We start from the raw sequence: 19,780 nt of genomic DNA, 5'->3' as shown, positions 1-19,780 counted from the left end.
TCTAAATGTCCTTCAGTGGCCCAGCAAGAGCCCGGACTTGAGCCCGATTGAACATCTCTGGAGAGACCTGAAAATAGCTATGCAGCGACGCTCCCCATCCAACCTGACAGAGCTTGAGAGGATCTGCAGCGAAGAATGGGAGAAACTCTCCAAATAGAGCTGTGCTAAGCTTGTAGCATCATACCCAAGAAGACTCCTGGCTGTAATTGCTGCCAAGGTTGCTTCAACAAAGTACTGAGTAAAGGGTCTGAATACTTATGTAAAAGTTATATTTCTGTTTTTTTGTTTGAATACATTTGCTAAATAAAAAAAAAACAGTTTTGGCTTTGTCCTTATGGGGTATGTAATCATTTTTAGAATGAAGCTGTAACACAACAAAATATGGAAAATGTTAAGGCGTTTGAATACTTTTACAAATGCACTATATGTTGTTTGCATAAAAATATTATAAATCTAACTCAAATAATATTTTCACAAATAAGCTAAAGACTAAAAGTACACTATTTCCTATTTTGTTCCCTGGTCTCCCCTACCTTCCAATCTTTGTCTATGACAAAAGCATTTGAGGGGGACATTTTCATGGTACTGCATTTCAAGTTGTCTAGTCGAATACACGGCTTAATTTTCATCATCCTCCTCTTCGTGCTCCTCCTCTTCCTCCTCTCCATCGATGTCCTCTAGTATCCGGGACTGCATGGCCAGCCTCTGTGCCACTGCCGTTACCATGGCAGCTCCTTTCCCGCTGCCGTCGTCGGAGACGAGGAAAGTGATATCACACTTGGGGGCCAGGATGCGTACGGTCTCCTGGAGCTTCTCACTGAAGCTGGGGGGGAGCAGGGACCGTGTTGAGAGAGACAGGGGGATAGTCAAATCAATGTATGGTTACCTGGACACCTGACACTGACATAGGTCCTGAGAGTTCAATCTCACCTGACACTAAATACAAACTCACTTGACACTAAATAGCTTATTCCATTAAATACTTCCATCATGTGAAATTCCTGCATTTAGACAGAGAGAGTGGAAAGGTAGGGTTAAGGATGAGAGAGGAATATAATTCACTTTTGGAAGGGAGGATAGTGGCAAGACTGAGATATTATTGAGATTCAGCCACTTGTGAATACACTAAGGAAAATAAGGCAAGAAATCCACACAGTTATTATGGCAGCACAAGTGACAAGAAAATAAAAGCAGGATTTATTTGTATCTTTTCACTGAAATAACCCTGTGAAAAACGTCATACAATTTCTATTTGAGGTGAACATACTTGGGGTGTTTCTTGTATACTGTGCCGTCCACCCCCACTGTGGTGCTTAGATGGTCCAGTCCACGGTTGACACGGATACGGTTGGCAATGGTTGCCAAGGCAGTGGCACACAACTGGGCTGAGCGTGTGGAGAGAGAGTCGCACACCAGACGCACAATCTGACAGTCCACAGGCCCGGCAGGCAGGTCCAGCTCTGACAGAATCTCCTGGGCCTTCTGCAGTCCTGTGTTCTCCCTGAGACAAGCAACACTCATCAGTTGAGTCATCCATCAATATACTTTGGTATGAATGCAAGCTGATATAAGTGACATAAATGGATTTCAAATAGATAGGTTGTTAAGGATTAAACTGACTGAGAAGGCCTATTGATGGTAAATGGAATAATATAGTTGTAAAGACAGCTCATTTTTCTCAATGCTACACAATGGAAGCTTCTGTATTATGTAGCACATTCATATTTAAAAATAACTGCTATATTTAGGATCTGTGTAAGTAGATATATGACACATAAGAGCATGGTGTGTCTGTCACTCACGCCTCTATCTCGGAGATGAATCTGGTCTCAAAGCTGTCCTGTGTGAGCAAGGCCACTGATAGATCTCCTCCAAACAGTAGCTTGTCCTGAGCCAGCTTCACCAACACCAGCCTCGCTATCTCTCCCAGGTACATCCCACTGATCATCTTCTCAAAGCTGGATACAGAGACAGACACACAGACAGACACCCAGACATGGACAAACAACAGATAGTAAAGTATACAACAAGCATACAACAGAGAGTCGATAAATGGGCCAGGATGTAAAGTCAAGAGAGCCAAGCATAGAAGTTACAGTCATAGCTGTATTTTATGTACTTTAGCTATGTACTTTCAACTGCTCATTAATTAAAAACACATACACATGCACGCCTGGGTTGAGTGAGTCTCGATCCACCACCAGGTCAAACTCAGTCTGGATGTCCTTTAGGGATCCGTCGTCTCCAAATCCCCCCCACTCTGTGTTGATACACATGCGTCCGTCTTCCCCCTCTACTCTCTTCACGTTTTTGATCTCCTCCATGTAACATGCGTTCGTCCCCGTCCCTGGGGAGGCAAAGACAATGTTAGACAGAAACACATAGGCACATGCACGCACAAAAAAAACATGTTGCCATCATCTCCAGCAGAGGGAGCCATTGCAGTGTGAAAGTGCTAGAAACTATATGATGTGTTTCAAGATATATATATGTATTTTATTTAACATTTATTAAACTAGGCAAGTCAGTTAAGAACAAATTCTTATTTACAATGACGGCCTAACCCGGCCAAACCGTAACCTGGATGACGCTGGGCCAATTGTGCGCCGCCCTATGGGTCTCCCAATCACGTCCGGTTGTGATACAGCCTGGAATCGAAACAGGGTCTGTAGTGACGCCTCTATCACTGAGATGCAGTGCCTTAGACTGTTGTGCCACTTGGGAGCCCAAATATGACTCTCCATGGTTATCCTTGACATCCCTAACTTACATGCATGTGGTGTTGTAATAACATGATACTATTACTGTTATATATGGTTTCTACAGTCACCCTCTCCTTCACTTGCTAGGCCAAATGGGACACATCTCATCTTATGCTTTTATTTGTGTTATGTTCTCTAATTCAATGGTTGCAGTAGTGTGGCTGCAGTAAAGTTTGGTGCTAGCTACCAATGATCATGCCAATTTCACAGCTCTGGTCCCTATATCCACAGCTCATCATGGTCCCCACCGTGTCATTCACCATGGCAACAGAACCAATGTCATAATCCTAAGGGAGTAAGAGAGAGAGAGAGAGACAGAGGAAGGGAAGTTTGAGGGTACCACTTCAAGCAAAAGTTACAAGTACCTCTCTGTAAACTACACATTTGTGTGCCAATATTAACTATATAATACTGTAGTAATAACATTCAACATTTTTCATTTAGTAAAACATTTTTGGGGAGAAGTAGCAATAGTTCTATCTTGCAATAATGATTATAGTTGTATGGTTCAAAAAGGCCTATAGACTCACCCCTCTCCTGTGGATGGCTTCTCTCAGTAACCTCACAACGTCCTCTCCTACCACTCCGGAACAGTTAAAACCTTTGGTCCAGTGGATCAGGATGCTCTGGAAGTTCAGGTCCCATTAGCTACAGTATTCTCACACAGTGGGTTACACAATTAAAATTGGAATTGACAACCACAACATAACTATCCTTGAATGTCATTCTTGATGCTACTCGATTGTCTTTCCACTGGGGACCGGGTTGAAAAATGTCCTACTCATATCAGTCCTGACTGAATGAGATGCCTCCCCCTAGTTTATATTTTAATTGCTGTGTTGAAGCGTGCAGATTTCTCCTTTTTGAATGGATAATTGTTGTATGTGTGTCTCTGGGGCAGTGTGACTGACCTTGTCGATATCTTTCTGCTCGCAGGGGAAGGAGAAGGTGAAGCCTAGAGGTAGAATCTGACCCTTCAGCTCCAGAGACTCCAGGAACTCAGCCAGGCATGCAGCGATGTGGTCAAACAACTGGAGATAGAAAGAGAGAAATCCCAAATGAGTCAAAATCTCACAGTGGCATTAGTGTTATTTAATAGGGTAATATTGATGGCAAATATCTTGGGTGCTTGGTAAAGGATAGTGATTCCTCCTGTCAAAAAGTGATGTTCGCTTTTAATTAATTAAGCAAGGTTGGCGGCTTGTCAGACGTAAGATTTTCTCTAGAAACTGAGCATAGCTTTCATCCGTCAAAACCTGAGGAGACCTGGCAAAGTCACAACTCTTATGAGTCACCCATATGTATTCCCTTGAATATGATTTGATTTGATTTATTTTATTATAGTGTCATGCATCTTCAGGATACCCAGCCCAGATTGGCTTATAAGACATTGCATTTGTTGTAGCCAAATAAATGATCATGTTTATATATATACAGTTTGTACACACGTAAATACATACATACAGTACCAGTCAAAAGTTTGGACACATCTACTCATTCAAGGATTTTCTTAATTTTTTTGCTATTTTCTACATTGTAGAATAATAGTGAAGACATCAAAACTATTAAATAACACATATGAAATCATGTAGAAACCCAAAAAGTTTTTATATTTGATATTTGAGATTCTTTGAAGTAGCCACCCGTTGCCTTGATGACAGCTTTGCACACTTTTGGAATTCTCTCAACAAGCTTCATGAGGTAGTCACCTGGAATGCATTTCAATTAACAGGTGTGCCTTGTTAAAAGTAAATTTGTGGAATTTCTTTCCTTCTTAATGCATTAAGTCAATCAGTTGTGTTGTGACAAGGTAGGGGTGGTATACAGAAGATAGCCCTATTTGGTTAAAGACCAGGTCCATATTATGGTAAGAACAGCTCAAATAAGCAAAGAGAAACGACAGTCCATCATACTTTAAGACATTAAGGTCAGTCAATGCAGAACATTTCAAGAACTTTCAAGTGTTATGATGAAACTGGCACTAATGAGGACTGACCCAGGATAGGAAAACCAAGAGTTACCTCTGCTGCAGAGGATAAGTTCATTAGAGTTACCGGCCTCAGAAATTGCAGCCCAAATAAATGCAGACACATCTCAACATCAACTGTTCAGAGGAGACTGCGTGAAACGGGATTTCATGGTCGAATTGCTGCAAAGAATCCACTACTAAAGGACACCAATAATAAGAAGAGACTTGCTTCGGCCAAGAAACACGAGCAATGGACATTAGACCGATGGAAATCTGTCCTTTGGTCTGATGAGTCCAAATGTGAGATTTTTGGTTGCAACCGCCGTGTCTTTGTGAGACGCAGAGTAGCTAAAGGATGATCTCTGAGTATGTGGTTCCCACCGTGAAGCATGGAGGAGGAGGTGTGATGGTGCCTTGCTGGTGACACTGTCTGTGATTTATTTAGAATTCAAGGCACACTTAAACAGCATGGCTACCACAGCATTCTGCAGTGTTACGCCATCCCATCTGGTTTGCGCTTAGTGGGACAATCATTTGTTTTTCAACAGGGAAATGACCCAACACACCTCCAGGCTGTGTAAGGGCTATTTGACCAAGGAGGAGAGTGATGGAGTGCTGCATCAGATGACCTGGCCTCCACAATCACTCGACCTCAACCCAATTGAGATGGTTTGGGATGAGTTGGACTGCAGAATGAAGGTGTCACGACTTCTGCCGAAGTCGGTCCCTCTCCTTGTTCGGGCGGCGTTCGGCGGTCGATGTCACCGGCCTTCTAGCCATCGCTGATCTTTTCATTTTCCATTTGTTTTGTCTTTGTCTTACACACCTGGTTTCAATTCCCCAATTACTTGTTCATTATTTAAACCTCTGTTCCCCCACGTTTGTTTGTATGTAATACAGTCCGTTATTGTGGGCTCGCATTATTGCGTTGTATTTGTTTGTATTTTGAGTAAATACGTTTTTTACTTATATCTGCTGTCCTGCTCCTGACTCCTCCACACCAGCTCACACAGACTTTATTGCAGAATTACTCACCTGAAATGGAGTCAGCAGGAGCAGACGACCCCCCTTTTGCGGTTGAAGAGTGCGTCCAGCAGCACACAACCATGTTACAACGTCTGGGCACCGCCATGGATCGCGTGCTGCAGACGATGGATAGATGGGAGAGAGAAGGAGGTCCTCCAACGCCTCCCCCAGCCCCACTACAGCAGGCTCCACTGTCCACCCCTCCTTCACCCGGTTCCAGCGGGTGAAGTATGAAGTATGAGGGAGTATGATGGGACGGCTGCCGGATGCCAGGGGTTCCTACTCCAGCTGGAGCTCTACCTGGCGACCATCCACCCGGCTCCTTCGGAATGTGACAGCGTGTCCGCCCTCGTCTCCTGCCTCTCAGGTAAAGCCCTGGAATGGGCCAACGCCGTATGGAGTGAGGGAGACGCGGCGTTGGACCATTACGCAGAGTTCACCCGCCGCTTTTGGGGAGTTTTCGACCACCCGCCTGATGGTCGAGCGGCAGGTGAACGTCTGTTCCACCTGAGGCAGGGGATGAGGAGCACGCAGGATTTCGCTTTGGACTTCAGAACCCTGGCCGCCAGCGCAGGATGGAATGACAGGGCCCTGATCGATCACTACCGGTGCAGTCTGCGCGAGGACGTCCATCGGGAGTTGGCATGCCGAGACACCACCCTCACGTTGGACCAGCTGGTGGACCTGTCCATCCGGCTGGACAACCTGCTGGCCACCCGCGGACGTCCGGATCGGGGCCCGTCAGTTCCATCCCCCAGCACCTCTGATCCGACGCCCATAGAGCTAGGAGGTGCTGCATTTAGGGCGACCGGAGGAGGGGCCAATCCCTGCACCATCTGTGGCCGCAGAGGGCACACTGCTGGTCGGTGCTGGGGGGGGTTCCTCAGGGAGTCGAGGCAGCAGGCAGGGCACTATCGTGTCACCCCAGGTGAGTCGGCACCAGGCTCACCCAGAGCCCCCTGTTGCTCACATGTATGTGTTTATCAAATTTCCTGAGTTTTCCTTGCATTCCCAGCATAAGGCGCTCGTAGATTCAGGCGCAGCTGGGAATTTTATTTACCGTTCATTTGCTCATAGTTTAGGGATCCCCCTTGTTCCTGTAGATATGCCCTTCCCTGTGCACGCCCTAGATAGTCGACCATTAGGGTCAGGGCTGATTAGGAAGGCCACCGCTCCAATAAGCATGGTTACGCAGGAGGGTCACAAGGAGAGAATCAGTCTCTTCCTTATTGATTCTCCTGCATTTCCCGTGGTGCTGGGCCTACCCTGGTTGGCCTGTCATGACCCCACTATTTCGTGGCAACAGAAGGCTCTCAAGGGGTGGTCACAAGAGTGCTCAGGGAGGTGTGTCGGAGTTTCCATCGGTGCGACTACGGTGGAGAGTCCAGACCAGGTCTCCACCATGCGCATCCCCTCGGAATATGCCGATTTGGCTCTTGCCTTCTGTAAGAAGAAGGCAACTCAATTACCACCCCATCGACGAGGGGATTGTGCGATAAATCTCCTGGTAGACACAGCATTTCCCAGGAGTCACGTGTATCCTCTGTCACAGGAGGAGATGGCGGCTATGGAAACATATGTCTCCGAATCCCTGGGGCAGGGATACATTTGGCCCTCCACTTCACCTGCCTCCTCGAGTTTCTTTTTTGTGAAGAAGAAGGATGGAGGTCTGCGCCCGTGTATTGACTATCGGGGTATCAATCAGATCACAGTGAGGTACAGCTACCCGCTGCCTCTCATTGCCAGTGCGATCGAGTCAATGCACGGGGCGCGCTTCTTCACAAAATTGGATCTCAGGAGTGCTTACAGCCTGGTGTGTATCCGGGATGGGGACGAGTGGAAGACGGCATTTAGTACCACCTCAGGGCACTATGAGTACCTCGTCATGCCGTACGGGTTGATGAATGCTCCATCAGTCTTCCAGGCCTTTGTTGACAAGATTTTCAGGGACCTGCACGGGCAGGGTGTAGTGGTGTATATCGACGACATTCTGATATACTCCGCTACACGCACCGAGCATGTGTCCCTGCTGCACAGGGTGCTTGGTTGACTGTTGGAGCAGGACCTGTACGTCAAGGCTGAGAAATGTCTGTTCTTCCAACAGTCCGTCTCCTTGCTAGGCTACCGCATTTCCACTTCAGGGGTGGAGATGGACAGTGACCGCATTTCAGCCGTGCGTAATTGGCCGACTCCCACCACGGAAAAGGAAGTGCAGCGGTTTCTAGGGTTTGCCAACTATTACCGGAGGTTTATCCGGGGTTTTGGTCAGGTAGTGGCTCACATTACCTCACTGCTGAAGGGGGGACCGGTGTGACTGCAGTGGTCGGCTGAGGCGGACAGGGCTTTTGGTCACCTGAAGGCTCTGTTTACCTCGGCTCCCGTGCTGGCTCATCCGACAGATACAGTGTATCTGTAGTAGTCACTTTGTGCTGACTGGGAAGAACTACTATACTGTGTCCAAAATGAAATTGTATAAAAAATGAGATCTATAACTATGTAAACTTTTAAACTTTGGCGTTCATAGTGGAGGTGGACGCGTTCGAGGCTGGGATAAGAGCCGTGCTATCTCAGCGGTCGGGTACGCCACCGAAGCTCCGCCCCGTGCCTTCTTTTCGAAGAAGCTCAGCCCGGCGGAGCAAAACTATGATGTGGGGGATCGGGAGCTGTTGGCTGTTGTCAAGGCTCTGAAGGCGTGGAGACATTGGCTTGAGGGGGCGAGACACCCTTTTCTCATCTGGACTGACCACGGAACCCTCGCCAGGCAAGGTGGGCCATGTTTTTTACCCGTTTTGTGTTCACCCTGTCCTACCGACCAGTTTCCCAGAACGCTAAGGCAGATGCACTGTCCCGGATGTATGACACAGAGGAGCGGTCCATGGATCACACTCCCATACTCCCGGCCTCTTGCCTAGTGGTACCGGTGGTGTGGGAGCTGGACGCGGACATCGAGCGGGCGTTACGTACAGAGCCCACTCCTCTCCGGTGTCCAGCTGGGCGTCTGTACATTCCGTCTGCTGTCCGCGACAGTTTGATTTATTGGGCACACACCTCACCCTCCTCTGGTCATCCTGGCATCCGTCGGACAGTGCGTTGTCTTAGTGGGAAGTACTGGTGGTCCACCTTGGCCAAGGACGTGAGGGTTTATGTTTCCTCCTGCTCGGTGTGTGCCCAGTGCAAGGCTCCCAGACACCTGCCCAGAGGGAAGTTACAAACCCTACCCGTTCCACAACGGCCGTGGTCGCACCTGTCGGTGGACTTCCTGACGAATCTTCCTCCCTCACAGGGCAACACCCCGATCCTGGTCGTTGTGGATCGGTTTTCTAAGTCCTGCCGTCTCCTCCCTTTGCCCGGTCTCCCTACGGCCCTACAGACTGCGGAGGCCCTGTTCACTCACGTCTTCCGGCACTACGGGGTGCCTGAGGACATAGTCTCTGATCGGGGTCCCCAGTTCACGTCCAGGGTCTGGAGAGCATTCATGGAACGTCTGGGGGTCTCGGTCAGCCTCACCTCAGGTTTTCACCCCGAGAGTAACGGGCAGGTGGAGAGAGTAAACCAGGATGTGTGTAGGTTTCTGAGGTCATATTGCCAGGACCGGCCAGGAGAGTGGGCGGCATTCATCCCCTGGGCAGAGATGGCCCAAAACTCACTCCGCCACTCCTCCACTAACCTCTCTCCCTTCCAGTGCGTCCTGGGGTATCAGCCAGTTCTGGCACCTTGGCATCAGAGCCAGATCGAAGCTCCTGCGTGGACAAATGGTTTAAACGCTCAGAGGAGACCTGGGAGTCCGCCCATGTACACCTGCAACGGGCCGTGAGGTGGCAGAAGGCGAGCGCCAACCGCCACCGCAGTGAGGCCCCGGTGTTCACACCAGGGAACCGGGTATGGCTCTCGACCCGAAATCTGCCCCTCCGCCGGAAGCTGGGTCCGTGGTTTGTGGGGCCATTCAAAGTCCTGAGGAGACTGAATGAGGTATGCTACAGGTTACAGCTTCCCCCAGATTACCGTATTAATCCCTCGTTCCATGTGTCTCTCCTCAGGCCGGTGGTGGCTGGTCCACTCCAGGAGTCTGAGGTGTGGGAAGTTCCTCCGCCCCCTTGGCATATTCTGTTCGAGCCATCCTGGACTCGAGGCGGCGGGCGAGGGCCTTCAGTACCTCATGGAGTGGGAGTGGTACGGTCCGGAGGAGAGATGCTGGGTGCCGGTGGAGGGCGTCTTGGACCCTTCGTTGCTGCGGGAGTTCCACCATCTCCATCCGGATCGCCCTGCACCTCGTCCTCCGGGTCGTTCCCGAGGTCGGTGTCAGCGCGCTGCTGGAGCCGCGCGTCAAGGGGAGGGTAGTGTCATGACTTCCGCCGAAGTCGGTCCCTCTCCTTGTTCGGGTGGCGTTCGGCGGTCGAAGTCACCGGCCTTCTAGCCATCGCCGATCCACTTTTCATTTTCCATTTGTTTTGTCTTTGTCTAACACACCTGGTTTCAATTCCCCAATTACTTGTTCATTATTTAAACCTTTGTTCCCCCATGTTTGTTTGTAATACGGTCCGTTATTGTGGGCTCGCATTATTGCGTTGTATTTGTTTGTATTTTGAGTAAATACGTTTTTTACTCATATCTGCTGTCCTGCTCCTGACTCCTCCACACCAGCTCACACAGACTTTATTACAGTAGGCCAACAAGTGCTCAGCATATGTGGGAACTCCTTCAAGACTGTTGGAAAAGCAACCCAGGTGAGGTTGAGAGAATTCCAAGAGTGTGCAAAGCTGTCATCAAAGCAAAGGGTGGCTACTTTGAAGAATCTCAAATATAAAATATATTTGAATTTGTTTAACACTTTTTTGTTTACTACATGATTCATTATGTGTTATTTCATAGTTTAGATGTCTTCACTATTATTCTACAATGTAGAAAATAGTCAAAATAAAGAAAAACCCTTGAATGAGTAGGTGTGTCCAAACTCTTGACTGGTACTGTACATACGTACATAAACAGTACATTTGCATTCCTAGTGATATAAAAAAAACAATTGAAACACAAAACAAAAATCTCTCAATTATACAACTTCTCTTAATGCGTCTTTCAAGATTTGGAAATAAAACCTGCAACCAGGAACCCTTATTTACTGAATAGCGTTCCAGTTAATCACTAATCCAGAATAGTTCTGGTTTCTGTTGTTGCATTTTATCAAACAAGGTTACTCTTAAATCATCATTAAGTACAGTAAAATATGAAGTGGTTTATTCTCACATGAGTATGTCCATGTTAAATTCTCAGTTTAAGTGGGATTTTGTGGCTGACAGACAGCCAGTTTCCCAGCTAATGTTCAATATTTGTAGTTGAAGTTAGATTTAATGAACCATTGAAAGTCAATGTTTACAAAGTAAGAAATTGTAACATCATAGGGATTTACATGCACTGTTCCCACCTGGGGTTAGAGAATGACCGCCCCATGGGAGGGGTGGGATGAGATCAGCTGTACAAACATGTAAATCCCAAACACACACACCTGTTCTCCCGTCCCCAGCATGATCTCCTGGGGGATGGCACAGATCTTACTGTCCATCTTCAGGAGCTTCTGCATCTCCTCCACCACACGAACATGCAGCACCCGGAAGTTAGTCCCGCCCAGGTCCAGAGCCAGGAAGTCCCCCTTCTCTGTGGGGACAATCAATTAAAGGAACATTTTTACTGTTGGCCAATTTGCTCAGTCCAAAATCAATGATCAATAACCCATCATATCTACAGTGGAAGAGGACATGAAGAAGTGTGTTGGGGTCTATAGATTCATTTCAGACTCGGCACCTCAGTCTGGGTGAGAGGCTGTCTGGTGAATGGTATACCTACAGTTTAATGAATTAGGTTACTAAAGTACAGGCCTCAACAAAGGGCCATACCCTCGATCACTAGTGCATACTATGGAGAGTCTTTAAGGAATACAGATTACAGTACTGTACCTCTCCCATCAGGTGTTGCCCTCACAAAGGTGGGCAGCATCTTGACGGGTGCCCGGCAGTGTGTGTGTTTGCCCAGCCCTCTGATCAGGTCCTTCCTCAGGCGAGATGACACGTCCTGCAGCTTCTCCACAGAGAGACGGAAAGGCTGCAGACACTCTTCTACCTATGAGACGGATTGATATCAGGGGTCAATTCCATTTAAATTCAGAAAGTTTAAACTAAAATTGCTTTTCAATAACGAAAATAGGAATTCGAATTTCAGTTTACTTTCTGAATTGACTAAATAGAAATGGAATTTATCCCAACCCAAATGGATATTTCAATTTCAGGGGAAGGATAGCATTGTCAATGTCATCTAGGGTAAAGATACTCCCCATAACCAGTGACATTATGGTGTGTAAATCAAGATGACCAATATAGCCAGCACGAAGAAAGGCAGGTTTCCCCACAAGGTGGCAATGTCCATCAGCTGTCCACAACATAGCAATTCTCTGTCTGTAATATTACATCTCCAGTTGAAGAAATATATCATGTTAACTTTACTGGATGATTCACAAGATGATATAATCCTCCTTTTATGTTCCCTTCATGAAACGTTGTACTGTAATCTTAAATAAATGTTGTAAAGCCGATTATGATGACACAGATATATTGTCTGGAGAAACCAAGGTACGGCAGGTAGCCTAGCGGTTAGAGCATTGGGAGCTGACAAGGTGAACAAAAAAATCTGTCGATGTGCCCATGAGCAAGGCACTTAAACCCAATTTGCTCCAGGAATGCCGTACTACTATGGCTGACCAAGTAAAACAACACATTTCACTTTACCTATCCAGTGTATGTAACAATAAAACATAATTACTGGGAAAAAGTGCACATTATTTACAATATATGTACATCTTAATGCATCCAGGTGGGCCATTTTATTTACCCATGTTCATTCAGGGCCCTCTAGCAAAATAGATTTTATCTCAATGACACTAACCTGGTAAAATAAAAATTATAATTGTAATGTCATTGACAACTTTCAGCACTGACTAATGTCAACAGGGGTGTAACCTGAACCAAAAAACGGGCAAAATAGGAAACGGTCCATTCCACAGGAAGAAAGCTTGTTTGGTCGAACGTAGTCTGTCATTAACACATTATTAGACACAATTGCACCTCTACGTGCTTCTCTTTTCCTCTTCCTTAAATGTTTGGGGCCTTCCTCTCTTTCTCTCCCCCCGCCCCTTTCTCTCTCACTCAGGCTCAGTTTAAGGCTGTTGTGAAATATGCCCTGGCAGGGGTCAGCAAGGCTGAGGTAGAGATCATGCCGGTAGATCAGTGTCTCCTGTCTCTGCATGATAACAGCAGCCTCAGTTCCTCCATGACTATGACAATGTGGTTCATTTTGATTATTTGATGGGTTTAGACTTGATAGCACTATAATTGCAACCACTTTAAGAAATATGATTGCATTTTTCACAAACACCTACTGTACAGTGGAATCATAACATCAAGAAAGATGCCATTGATTGGATAAAACACATAAACAAAGCCAGGAGAGAGACGCCAAACCAGAACAGACACACACGTCACATGTCACATAAATTATCCTCTTGTACTTAATCAGTGTTCCCATACACCTTTTCAAAATGTGGACAAAAGCGATGAGGCATTATTATGGGTTACGCTGTGAGGGGACTAGCTATTAGAACCAGAGAGACAAAGAGGAATGTGATTATGTTCAAACTATGAGATATCAATACAAGTGCCTTGAGACATTAGACAGAGCACACTCAAATAAGTCCCCTCTACTGTGTATAAGACCTGGGTTCAAATACTGTTTAGGGTATTTCAATTACTTAGAAAAACATTAGAAAGTAAGCATTTAGATATTTCTATTTGAAAAAACACGTAGTTTAATATTGGAACGTGTCTGGAAATACAAATGGAAAGTATTTGAAAATACTCAAATAGGTATTTGAAAATACTTTCATTTATAAGAAACTATTCTATTCCAATAGAAGTAGTTGATTCGGGCCACATTATTAGAAAATACTCAAATACACAGAAAATGAGTATTTAAATAACAAATAATCAAATACATATATCTGAACCCAGGTCTAGTATAAGAGGAGAAAGGTCAGAGGTTATGTGTGTCTCAATGGGACGTCCCGTGGAGGCAGCAGGTGTACCTTACTGAGGGTGCCTGGGGGGATGGTGTCCAGGTTTGCGACGTCCCGGCTCAGTCTGGCCCCCTTGGGGATGGGGCCGTCGCTCTCGGCATTGGTATCTGTGGAACTCATCTGGACACACACATAGGGGACATGTTAGTAATCCTTAGCAGAGAAAACTATTTTCAATGTGTCACTTTTGCAATTACAGTACAGTACCTTATTGACTATTCAATTATGTATAGATACTTGTCACGTTCTGACCTTAGTATGAGGTCATTTTTCCATAGTAGTTTGGTCAGGGTTTGACAGGGGGGTGTTTTTGTCTATGTATTTTGGGTTTTCTGTTTTCTAGGTGGGTTGTCTAGATTGTCGTTCTATGTTGTATTTTCTATGTTGGTGCCGGGTATGGTTTCCAATCAGAGGCAGGTGTTTTTCGTTGTCTCTGATTGGAAGCCATACTTAGGCAGCCTGTTTTTCATGGGGTTTTGTGGGTGGTTGTTTTCCGTTTCGTTGTTTGTACCTGACGGGACTGTTGTTGGTCGTTTTTGTTATTTTGCAAAGTGTTTTCATTAAAAATAATATGAGCACTTCACACGCCACATTTTGGTCTCCTTTAGATGACCCTTATTACAATACAAGGCTATAAAGGCAATACATAATGAGTTCACAGTAATATCACAAATTCTTAATATTTAATCATTAATGATGCAAGATGATGTCAAATTTAATATAGTTTTCCAGTTGACTCAAACTTTGAGATGTCTTGTAGCCAGGTATCAAATGCAGATCCTATGACACCAGAGCAACATTGCAACGTCAATGTGATACATTATTTAAGTTAAATAAAATATATCTTGAGGCAACTACATGCAAAATAGACTTGGACTGAAAGTATGGCTTACATTGACTGCAGTCAGAGTGAGTGACACTCATCTCTCAGTACATGCCACTTTTAAAAGGCTAAAGAAGTGCACTCTATCTCAAGGCCCTATAATGTGCTCTGTTTGTCAAATCAGTAGTCTTCACTTCTGTAGCCTTTTAACTTCTGTAGCCTTTTCAACTATTTTAGGATATGCGACAGAAAATTGTACAAAAGACCAATAATAACAACAATTAGTTTAAAGAATTAGACTAACCTTTAGTGGATTAAATCGACAAATCCGTGTCTTGACAGCAATGTTCAGACTTGCATCAACTTCCTGCAAAACAGTTGCACATGAGTTCTCCTTGGAACGGTGATGATGATACACCCACCTCTAGAACGGGTATGTAAATTACACAAAATGCCTCACGTGATTACTGTATATAATCTTGTAGGCTACAATTAGTAAATTCATTGAGATGGGGATAGTTGCACTTTGTGATTTACGCATTCATTACACACATTGTATTTCATTCAAAAGGATATTTTGGTAACGATTTCCATTAACTTCTTCATGTAGCTGAACTTATTCATAAATTAATCACAGTGCATGTATCACACATACAGTATAAACACAAAATATGACATAAAGGCTAGAGAGCATAATGAATACAATCCATAAAATGATGCAACTGATATGTCTCTCTAGAAAAGCCAGCATCATATTGTGGGGGTTCTTTGCTGCAGGAGGGACTGGTGCACTTCACAAAATAGATGGCATCATGAGGTAGGAAAATGATGTGGATATATTGAAGAAACATCTCAAGACATCAGTCAGGAAGTTAAAGCTTGGTCGCAAATGGGTCTTCCAAATGGACATTGACCCCAAGCATACTTCCAAAGTTGTGGCAAAATGGCTTAAGGACAACAAAGTCAAGGTATTGGAGTGGCCATTCACAAAGCCCTGACCTCAAGCCTATAGAAAATTTGTGGACAGAACGGAAAAAGCGTGTGCGAGCAAGGAGGCCTACAAACCTGACTCAGTCACACCAGCTCTGTCAGAGGAATGGGCCAAAATTCACCCAACTTATTGTGGGAAGCTTGTGGAAGGCTCCAAATACTAATTGTGTGTAGGTAAACTTTTGACCCACTGGGAATGTGATGAAAGAAATAAAAGCTGAAATAAATAATTCTCTCTACAATTATTCTGACATTTCACATTCTTAAAATATAGTGGTGATCCTAACTGACCTAAGACAGGGAATTTTTACTGGGATTAAATGTCAGGAATTGTGGAAAACTGAGTTTAAATGTGTTTGGCTAAGGTGTATGTAAACTTCCGACTTCAACTGTATATAATGCATATATATTTGCTCCATATACAGTGCATTCAGAAAGTATTCAGACTCCTTGACTTTTTCCATATTTTGTTACATTACAGCCTTATTTTAAAATGAAATTTAAAAAAAAATGTCCCTCATCAATCTACACACAATACCCCATAATGACAAAGCAAAAACAGGTTTTTAGAAATTACTGCAAATGTATGTATAACATTTTTTGAAATATGACATTTACATAAGTATTCAGACCCTTCACTCAGTATTTTGTTGAAGCAACTTTGGCAGCGATTACAGCCTTGAGTCTTGGCACACCTGTATTTGGGGAGTTTCTCCCATTCTCTGCAGATCCTCTCAAGCTCTGTCAGGTCCCTGCCACTGAAAAACATCTACACAACATGATGCTGCCAACCCCGTTCTTCACAGTTGGGATGGTTTTCTTCGGATTGCAAGCCTCCCCATTTTTCCTCCAAACATAACGATGGTCATTATGGCCAAACAGTTCTATTTTTGTTTCATCAGACCAGAGAACATTTCTCCAAAAAGTACAATCTTTGTCCCCATGTGCAGTTGCAAACCTTAGTCTGGCTTTTTTATGGCAATTTTGGAACAGTGGCTTCTTCCTTGCTGAGCGGCCTTTCAGGTTATGTCGATATAGGACTCATTTTACTGTGGATATAGATACTTTTGTACCTGTTTCCTCCAGCATATTCACAAGGTCCTTTGCTGTTGTTCTGGGATTGATTTGCACTTTTCGCACCAAAGTACATTCATTTCTAGGAGACAGAATGCGTCTCCTTCCTGAGTGGTATGACGGCTGAGTAGTCCCATAGTGTTTATACTTGCATATTATTGTTTGTACAGATGAACGTGGTACCTTCAGGCGTTTGGAAATTGCTCCCAATGATGAACCAGACCTGTGGTGGTGTATAGTTTTTTCCTGATTTCTTTTGATTTTCCTATGATGTCAAGCAAAGAGGCACTGAGTTTGAAGGTAGGCTTTGAAATACATCCACAGGTACACCTCCAATTGACTCAAATGACATCAATTAGCCTATCAGAACCATCTAAAGCCTTGACATCATTTTCTGGAATTTTCCAAGCTATTTAATGGCACAGTCAACTTAGTGTATGTAAACTTCTGACCCACTGGAATTGTGATACAATGAGTGAAATAATCTGTCTGTAAACAATTGTTGGAAAAATTCCTTGTGTCATGCACAAAGTAGATGTCCTAACCGACTTGCCAAAACTATAGTTCGTTAACAAGACATTTGTGGAGTGGTTGAAAAACTAGTTTTAATGACTCCAACCTAAGTGTATGTAAACTTCCGACTTCAACTCTATGTACCTATCCAAATCATGTCCAGTCAATTGAATTTACCATAGGTGGACTCCAATCAAGTTGTAGATGTTTCTCAAGGATGAAACAGGATGCACCTGAGATAAATGTATTCTGAATACCTATGTAAATAAGGTATTTCTGTTTTTAACTTTTTATAAATTTGCTCAAATTTCGCAAAACCTGTTTTCACTTTGCCATTACGAAGTATTGTGTGTAGATTGATGAGGAAAAACATTAATTTAATACATTTTAGAATAAGGCTGTAATGTAATAAAATGTGGAAAAAGTCAAGGGGTCTGAATACTTTCCGAATGCACTATATATACTGCCTTTAGAAAGTAGCCTGTTCATACTTCTTGATTTATTCCACATTTTGCTGAAAGGTGAATTAATCTGTCAGTGTCTGGTGGAAAGCAGACTGAACCAAGTTTTTCTGTAGGATTTCACCTGTGCTTAGCTTCATTCCGTTTCTTTTTTATCCTGAAAAACTCCCCAGTCTTTAACGATTACAAGCATACCCATAACATGATGCAGCCACCACTATGCTTGAAAATATGGAGAGTGGTTCTCAGTAATGTGTTGTATTGGATTTACCGCAAACATGACACTTTGTATTCAGGACAAAAAGTTAATTGCTCTGCCACATTTCTTGCAGTATTACTTTAGTGCCTTGTTGCAAACAGGATGCATGTTTTTTAATATTTTTATTCTGTACAGGCTTCCTTCTTTTCACTCTGTGAATTAGGTTAGTATTGTGGAGTAACTACAATGTTGACCAATCCTCAGTTTTCTCCTATCACAGCCAGTAAACTCTGTAACTGTTTTAAAGTCACCATTGGGCTCATTGTGAAATATTTGAGCGGTTTCTTTCCTCTCCGGCAATTGTTAGAAAGGACGTCTGTATCTTTGTAGTTACTAGGTGTATTGACACACCATGCAAAGTGCAATTAATAAATACACTACGCTCAAAGGGATATTCAATGTCTTCTTTTTTTTACCCATCTACCAATAGGTGCCCTTCTTTGTGAGGCATTGGTAAACCTCCCCGGCCTTTGTGGTTGAATCTGTGTTTGAAATTCCCTGCTCAACTGAGGGACCTTACAGATAATTATATGTGGGGTACAGAGATGAGGTAGTCATTAAAAAATCATGTTAAACTCTATTAGTGCACACAGAGTGAGTCCATGCAACTTATTATGTGACTTGTTATTTCTAATGTTTACTCCTGAACTTATTTAGGCTTGCCATAACAAAGGGGTTGAGTACTTATTTAGTCAAGACATTTCAGCTTTTCATTTTTAATACATTTGTAAAAATGTATAAAAACATAATTCCACTTGGACATTATTGGGTATTGTGTGTAGGCCAGTGACAAAAATCTCAATTGAATCAATTTTAAATGCAGACTGTAACACAACAAAATGTGTAAAAAGTAAAGTGGTCAAATACTTTCTGAAGGCACTGTATAATATACTGTATATAAATATACATAAAGCATTATAACGCTCTTTAAGCTGACTGTTATTGTACCATATTCATCTTGTCCTTCTAATATGCATTATGAATATGAGATCATTACCAGATATTTATCTGCCATCCACTAACAATGCCTCACTCAACAGACCCAGTCTTTGGCAGAAACGTACAAAATAACAACATGCACAAAAGTTCAGAGAGCATTGCATCCAGTTCACATTGCATCCAGTTGCTTCAAATCACAGGAAGAGGAAACCTCAAAAGGGTACCAATCTTGTGGTCACCTCAGCGACTGTTGGAGAGATTGCTACACTGTTTTACTACACAACCAATTGACCACCAGAATCCTATGTGAGCCTATCTCAGATCTGTTTCCTTTAGAGCAATGGTTCCCAAACTTTTTATAGTCTCGTACCCCTTCAAACATTCAACCTTCAGGTGCGTACCCCCTCTAGCACCAGGGTCAGCGCACTCTCAAATGTTTTTTTGCCATCATTGTAAGCCTGCCACACACACACACTATACAATACATCTATTAAACATAAGAACCCGGCTCGTGGGAAGTGACAAAGAGCTGTTATAGGACCAGGGCACAAATAATAATATAATAATCAATAATTTGGCTCTTTATTTAGCCATCTTACATATAAAACCTTATTTGTTCATCAAAAATTGTGAATAACTCACCACAGGTTAATGAGAAGGGTGTGCTGGAAAGGATGCACATAACCCTGCAATGTTGGATTGTATTGGAGAGAGTCTCAGTCTTAAATCATTTCCCACACAGTCTGTGCCTGTATTTAGTTTTCATGCTAGTGAGGGCTGAGAATCCACACTCACATAGGTACGTGGTTGCAAAGGGCATCAGTGTCTTAACAGCGCGATTTGCCAAG

At 43.9% G+C, this 19,780-nt stretch overlaps 1 protein-coding gene across 1 annotated transcript; it reads right to left on the bottom strand.

Annotated features, from left to right (window-relative positions):
* Positions 1-252: 252 nt before the first annotated feature.
* Positions 253-19,700, bottom strand: LOC106568009 (hexokinase-2). Its single transcript, XM_014137989.3, has 12 exons — positions 19,575-19,700; positions 15,001-15,063; positions 13,883-13,993; positions 11,706-11,868; positions 11,258-11,406; positions 3,674-3,793; positions 3,293-3,388; positions 2,950-3,049; positions 2,164-2,347; positions 1,803-1,958; positions 1,268-1,501; positions 253-823 (listed from the first exon to the last, which is right to left on the bottom strand). Exons 3-12 carry the CDS (start codon positions 13,991-13,993, stop codon positions 619-621), a joined length of 1,518 nt encoding a protein of 505 aa, XP_013993464.1. The 5' UTR covers positions 15,001-15,063; positions 19,575-19,700; the 3' UTR covers positions 253-618.
* Between the last annotated feature and the right edge of the window lie 80 nt (positions 19,701-19,780).

The sequence above is a fragment of the Salmo salar genome, chromosome 13, assembly GCF_965601325.2.
Source record: "Salmo salar chromosome 13, fSalSal1, whole genome shotgun sequence".
In the NCBI taxonomy this organism is placed as follows: Eukaryota; Metazoa; Chordata; class Actinopteri; order Salmoniformes; family Salmonidae; genus Salmo; species Salmo salar.
The sequence above is the reverse complement of the archived record's forward strand: the minus strand, read 5'-3'. Positions and strand labels throughout refer to the sequence as shown.